Source organism: Hemitrygon akajei, chromosome 5 (assembly GCF_048418815.1).
Source record: "Hemitrygon akajei chromosome 5, sHemAka1.3, whole genome shotgun sequence".
In the NCBI taxonomy this organism is placed as follows: domain Eukaryota; kingdom Metazoa; phylum Chordata; class Chondrichthyes; order Myliobatiformes; family Dasyatidae; genus Hemitrygon; species Hemitrygon akajei.
This window is the reverse complement of record NC_133128.1, coordinates 175,298,448-175,305,840: the sequence shown is the minus strand read 5'-3', so window position 1 is coordinate 175,305,840 and position 7,393 is coordinate 175,298,448. Positions and strand designations below refer to the sequence as shown.

Genomic DNA, 7,393 nt, shown 5'->3' with positions numbered 1-7,393 from the left:
CCCTAGACCTAACTTACCCAACAGGTATTCTTTCTAACCCCCCACACTTTCTTACCCCTCCTCCCCCAATAATTCCCCTCACACCACCTCCCTCATTTTGTTCCATGTTCCACCTGCCTTTCCTGTCAGATTCCATCATCTGCACTCATTTTGCTGCCTCCATCTATCATCCTCCAGCCTATCATCATTTCCACTCTTCCCTCCTCCATCTCCCTATCACCACTCCAGCTATCACTTGCCAGCTCTTTGACCACCCCTTCCCCTCAGTTTTTCTATTCTGTTAAACTTCCCCATCTTTCTGACCAGATGAGCTAACTCAACATAGTAACTGAGCATTTACCTTCACCGATGCTCTCACCCGCTGAGTCCCTCCAGCAGATTTTGCTTCAGATTCCAGCAACTGCAGTTTCTTGTGTCTCTCTTTACAATAATTATGCTTCAGAACATCATTTGAAACACTTTATTACACAATTCAGTCATTTTGCCATGCTGTTCAGCATTAATTTAAAATGTCTGATTTCCGCTGTTTTAAATTATGGAGATGTTGCAAAGATTGTATGAATAGGAATCGACATATAAATATTCTAGGTAATTTCAAATAAAATAGTTGAAGTTATCTATAATGTTTATATGTTGATTTCCACTGTTGACCAGCTTAAATCTTCTAATTACATTTCCACAAATGTGAGAGAAAACAATGTTTATTGCACATAAAAACTGATGTATCCAGTTCTGTTTATCTTTTATTTCCATCTCCAGAACACTGAACCAGTTTGTAAACGTGACAGCAAAATGTTCGATGTGCCAGCTGTTCTATATGTATTATCGTATCTCTGTCGAAGAACAGTTGATGATTGTAGGTCTGAAAATTAGAAACAAAATTTCAGTGAAACACCATTTGAAAGCTACACGTAAATGCCTTTTCTTTCTATCATTCTACCACAGAATATCCAAACTAATCCACTGAATGAGTAAGATTGCAAATGATTGCTAATCTGTAGTGAGCAAGCTGTATTAGTTTACAGTATTGTAAAGGCATCATCTGTACAACTGATCTCACTAACTGTAAGCTTGATGAAAGATTGTTCAGGATTTCTTTACTAAGGTAATTTAAAAATCCTTGGTCAGTACAATAGCGTAGTGGTTAGCAAAACGCTTTGGAGTATCAGCGACCCAGGTTCATTATTCCCATCGCTGTCTGTAAGGTGTTTGTATGTTCTCCCTGAGACCAAATGGGTTTCCTTGGGGGTGCTCTGGTTTCGTTCCACAGTCCAAAGACATAGGTTTGTGGACTGATGGTAGGTTGGTAGGTTAAATGATTATTGTAAATTGTCCTGTGATTAGGTTAAGATTAATTTGGGGGTTGCTGGACAGCCAGAAGGACCTATTTTACACTATATCTCAATAAATAAATAACATTAATACATCAATACAGGGTCTGGGCAGATAAGTAAAATAGTTAAATGGATCTAAAATCAATTTAAAGGATACAGCAGAGATTTATGGGGCTGAGATGTTTTAAAGTTGATAAGGATTTTAAATTAAAACTCTTGTCACTTGAACTGCAGAGAAGGGTGGAAGAGAGAAAGGAGGGGAAGGTGTAAAATTGATAGGTCAGGTAGGATCGCTGTTCTGTATTTCTGTTCTTAGTATTTTCCCTGGAAGCTGCAGGATCGCAAATAGTCCCTGATCTGGTTGTTATTAAGCATTATGAAACAGCGGGATGGTGACCATATAAAATGATTCCACAATTAAAAGGTATGGTTGGAACAAGTTTCTTTAGAATGCAATTACAAATGTAGAATATATGGCCACATCAAATTTTAAGCAAAATCCCTATCTAATCAAAGATTGAAAATAATAGGAAGAGTGGATAGGATTAGACAGATGTGGAGAAAATCACAGGTGTATATTTGTAAGTACATGGCCTATTATTGTGCTGTAACTTCTATGACTGCTGACAGTAAACCTGTTTTGGCAAAAACCTGTCAGAGAACTATTGAATATTTTGACTCAGTGGCCATATAGCTCTTTGTGTAAAACAAACTATTTAGTCTAATTTCCCCTTCCGGGTCTAGAGATGTGCATGTTGCTGCTCTTCTGAGTGTACATCAAAATACTTTTACAAATATGATGACCATTTTCTTTAGAATGCAATTAGAAATGTGGAATATGTAGCCACATAAAATTTTATGCAAAATCCATACCTAACCAAATATTGAAAATAACAGGGATAGAATTAGACAGACTGGAGAAAATCGCTGTTGTATATCTGTTTTTACCATACTTTGTGGCAATAAACGAGGTCCCTGGTCCCTTTGGGCAAGAAAAAATATAATCTCTTCTCTAATTCGATTAAACTTAAATCAATGCTCCTTTTTTTGGCTCCCACTCCGAGGAGAAAAAGCTCCTTCCAATTTACCTATACGTCAGTCATACAGTATTTACCCTTAACCTCCTCTGTACTAAAGAAAATAACCTTAACCTATCCACCCACCTCTTCTTTCTTGAAAGCCTCCCATTGTTATGACATCTTTAAGCTGTACTTTCCAGTTTAATTTTATCAGATCATTCTTAGCCAAGTAAATTTGCTCATATTTAGGACCTCTATTCAGATTTTACATTTATCTTTTTCATTTGTCTTTTCACATAACAGCTTGAGTGTAAAATCAGCAATGTTTCAAATGGTGCAAGATTCACTAATTGTTTGAGATAATAATCGATATCATTCCATTACTTCAGTCAACCTTGTCTACGCTAACACTTTACAGTACCATTCCTACAAATTATATAGTGCCTGAGTGGCTGTTATTTGTCTAATAAGCAATCGTTGAAAAATATTTTGATGCCCCTTTTTGAATTACTGTGGAGTAAATATTTAGTACTAGTCCATATTCAGCTGTAGAAGTAGCATCTGGAGTTGACACCCAGAATATTGTGGGCTGAAGGGCCTGTAATGTGCTGTAGATTTCTCTATGTTTCTACGTAATAATTAAGGTGATTTGAAAACTGATGTTCATTCATATTTGGAATAATAGAAAGTATTAAATTTATATTAGAAATTAACTTCATTATAATGAAATACTTTGCTTCTCGAAATCCAACCTACATCCACATACATATATCACTACTGAAGGTTACGAGTGTGAGCACCTGGGGCTCAATTAGTAATACTGTGATCAGTTATTAAGAAGCACATGAAAGTGCTTTTTAATCTGCTCTTTAACTTCTTTGTTTTGATTGAGGAAGTGCTTGTTCACTTGAATCCGAGAGGGACCCACGCATTGTGGGCAGGTTTATTAGAGCTGTTAGGAGTGGTTTAAACTAATATGGCAGGGCGATGGGAACCAGTCTGATAGAGCTGAGGATGAGCCAGCGGGTTTACAAGTAGATGATGGATGCAACATGAATGTAAGGAAGGACAAGCCAATGATGGGGTACAAATGCAGACAGTTAAATTGTACCACAGAGACAAAATGCAAAACGGGGAATAATGCAAGACTGAAGGTGCTGTATTTAAATGCGCATAGCATTCAGAATAACATGGAAGAACTCGTGGCGCAATTACAGATTGATTGGTATGACGTTGTGGGCATCACTGAGTCATGGCTGAAAGAAGGCATAGCTGGGAGCTTAACATCAAAGGATATACTTAGAATCTAAAGGACAGGCAAGAGATAGGTAGTGGTGTGGCTCTGTTGGTAAGAGATGGAATTACATCTTTAGAAAGAGGTGACATAGGGTCACAGAATGTTGAACCTTTAACATTATAGGAATCATATACAGACCTCTAAATGGTAGTCAAGTTGTGGGGCTAAGATTGCAAAGGGAGCTGGAAAAGGCATGTAAAAAGGGGAATGACACAATTGTAATGGGGGATTTCAGCATGCAAGGGGATTGAAAAAATCAAGTTGGTGTCAGATCGCAAGAAAGGGAGTTTGTTGAATGCCTAGAAGATGGCTTTTTAGAGCAGCTTGTGCTTGAGCCTACTTGGGGAAAGGCCATCTTAGATTGGGTGCTGTGTAATAACACAGATCTTATTAAGGAGCTTAACGTAAAGGAACCCTTAGGAGGCAGTGATCATAAAATGATTGAATTAATATTGCAATTTGAGAGGGAGAAGCATAAGTCACATGTATCAGTATCACAATGGAATAAAGGGAATTAAAGAGGCATGAAAGAGCAGCTTGTCTAGGTGAACTAGGAGAGGATACTGGCAGGAGAACAGAGATGGCTGAAGTTTCTGTGAATAGTTCACAAGGCACAGGATAGATATGTCCCACAGAAGAAGTTGTTCTCAAATAGCAGGGGTAGGCAACTGTGGCTGACAAGGAAGTTAAGGTCTGCATAAAAGCCAAGAAAAGGGCATACAAAGTAGCAAAAATCAATGGGAAGTTGGATGATTAGGAAGCTTTTAAAATCCAAACAAAAGGCAACTAAAAAAGCTACAAGGGAAAAGATGAAATATGAGGGCAAACTACCCAATAATATAAAGCAGGATATTATTTTTTTTTCCCAGTTATATAAAGAGTAAAAGGGAGATGAGAGTTGATATTGGACCGCTGGAAAATGATGCTGGTGAGGTAGTAATGAGGGAAAAGGAAATTGCAGATGAGCTTCACTGTGGAAGACACTGTGAGTGTGCCAGGGGTCCAAGAGTGTCAGGGAACAGGAGTGAATGCCATTGCTATTACAAAGGAAAAAGTGTTAGGCAAACTCAAAGGCCTTAAGGTGGATAAATCAACTGGACAAGATGGACTAAATCCCAGAGTCTTGGGAGAGATTGCTGAAGAGATAACAGATGCATTGGTCGTGATCTTTCAAGAATCACTTGATTCTGACATGTTTGCGTAGATCAGGAAGATTGCTAATGTCACTCCACTCTTTTAGAAGGGAGGAACGCAAAAGAAAGGAAATTATAGGCCAGTTAACCTAACCTCAGTGGTTGGGAAAGTGTTGGGAGTCTATTATTAAGGATGAGGTTTCAGGTTACTTAGAGACTAATGATAAAATAAGTCAAAGTCAGCATGGTTTCTCTGAAGGGGAATTTTGCCTGACAAATCTGTAAAGAGGCATTTGAGGAAGTAACAAGCAGGGTGAACAAAAGAGAGGCAGGGAATGTCAATTACTTGGATTTTCAGAAGGCATTTGATAAGGTGCCATACATGAGGCTGCTTAACAAGATAAAATCCTATGGCGTTGCAGGAAAGATACTGGCATGGATAGAGGAATGGCTGACAGGCAGGAGGCAGCGAGTGAAAATAAAAGGGGCCTTTTCTGCTTGGCTGCTAGTGACTAGTGGTGTTCCTCAGGGGTCAGTATTGGGACTTCTACTTTTCACATTGTTTGTCAATGATGTGGATAATGGAATTGCTCTGTGGCAAAGTTTGTAGATGATACGAGGATAGGTAGAGGGGTAGGTAGTACTGGGAAAGCAATGCTATTGCAGCAGGACTTACACAAATTGGAAGAATGGGCAAAAAATTGGCAGATGGAATACGGTGTTGGGAAATGTACAATAATGCATTTCAGTAAAAAGGAACAATAGTGTGCACTATCACCTGAATGGGGAGAAAGTTCAAACATTGGGAGGTGCAGTGGGACTTGGGAGTCCTCATGCAGGGCTCCCAGAAGGTTGATTTACAAGTTGAGTCTGTGGTGATGAAGGCAAATGCAATGCTGGCATTTATTTCAAGGGGTATAGACTACAAAAGCAAGGAGATAATGCTGAGGCTTTATAAGATGCTAGTCAGGCTGCACGGAGTATTGTTCACAGTTTTGGGCCCTATATCTTAAACAGGGTGTGTGGTCATTGGAGAGTCCAGAGGAGGTTCACAAGGATGATTCTGGGAATGAAGGGGTTAACATGAGGAGCGTCTGGCAGCTTTGGGCTTGTACTCACTGGAATTTAGAAGAATGAGGGGGGATCTAATTGAAACCTACCAAATGCTGAAAGGACTAGATAAAAGACATCCTCTCCATGTCTACCCTATAGTGGGAGTATCCAGAACAAGAGGGCACAGCCTCAAAATTGAGGGGCGACCTTCTAGAACAGGGGTAAGGAGCAATTTCTTCAGCCAGAGTAGTGAATCTGTGCAACGCTCTGCCACAGACTGGTGGAGGCCAAGTCTGTGGGCATATTTAAGGCAGAAGTTGATAGTCTCTTGATCAGTCAGGGCATCAAAAGATATGATGAGAAGGCAGGTATACGGAGTTGAGTGTGATCTGGGATCAGCCATGATGGAATGACGGAGTAGACTCGATGGGCTGAATAGTCTAATTCTGTTCCTAGTTCAGTGCATGGTATGCTATAAGTCAGACAAATATTTTTGTAAAACTTCAATCACTCAACTAAAGAACCAATCCACAAAACCCATAAACTAATTACTAGTCATACTTACAACATCCCATGGTTCCTTTATTGAAACACTCTTAATTAAAGTGCCTATTTGGTTGTCATAAAAATCAAGACGCGCGTTCCCTTCATTGTCCGTTGGAGCTACTGCCAGAACAGTCAACAATTCAAGCTCATCTTCATAGTCTACCATTTTAAAGATCTTTTAAAAATGAAACAGAGTAAAGAGTTCATTCACAATTAGAATTATCTGATAACTTTAATAATACATATACAGAGAGCAGCAACTCGCTACTGCTCTGTATAAACTTTGTTGTATGACAAAATACATTGTGTTGTATAATTTTATAACTTGCCTCAATTTAACTTTCACATATTTTCATGATTTATAATTCTGTTTCAATACTGCCTTTCTAAACAAGATCATGAGAATACATTTAACAGTTCTATTTGACTTGAAATTAAATCATGGAGCAAGTGAAGAACTTCTAAGTATACATCCATTGAACAGGCTCAACATAATTCATGCTAAATTTATCAGGTTATATTTTGTATTATTAATTGAAATATAAGAACTTCTACCCACAACTGTTCAGAATTCATATGCCTCATCCAATTTGGTATCCGGCAAAAATTGAAGATTGAAATGCAAATTAGAAATAAATACAAATTAAGCAACACATCAAGTGCAATGATATTTATTTTCAATCATATGCAAACATCAACATGCTCAGATAGCTGCACGGTGGCTTTTTAAGATACAGAAAGCTTTTACCAACCTGAGCTGCCATCCACAAAGGTCTAAATGACACCTTTGAATGCAATGCAATGATTTTTAATTTGCTGTTTCTTCTAATGGAAGCAACTAAACTTGGACTTGGCTTCTGAAAAGATCATCAGGTCCAAAATTCTGTACAAGATGCTTTAAACAGGAAATGGCAGCAGGCCACCAAAGCATATTTTGTATACAGGTCCGCCTTACTGCATGAAGACTGTACAAAAAGGCCAATCCTTTGTCATTGAAACAGGGTAGGTCAT

At 38.5% G+C, this 7,393-nt stretch overlaps 1 protein-coding gene across 2 annotated transcripts in view; it reads right to left on the bottom strand.

The window, feature by feature from the left end:
- Positions 1-723: 723 nt before the first annotated feature.
- Positions 724-7,393, bottom strand: part of dcaf17 (ddb1 and cul4 associated factor 17) — a 71,200-nt gene continuing 64,530 nt past the window's right edge. For both annotated transcript variants that reach the window (XM_073047291.1, XM_073047292.1), the window contains exons 15-16: positions 6,402-6,557; positions 724-862 (exon numbers count right to left, since the gene is read on the bottom strand). In XM_073047291.1, the coding sequence (XP_072903392.1) occupies positions 737-862; positions 6,402-6,557 (282 nt within the window). In that variant the 3' untranslated portion in view covers positions 724-736. The remainder of the gene's footprint in view (positions 863-6,401; positions 6,558-7,393) is intronic.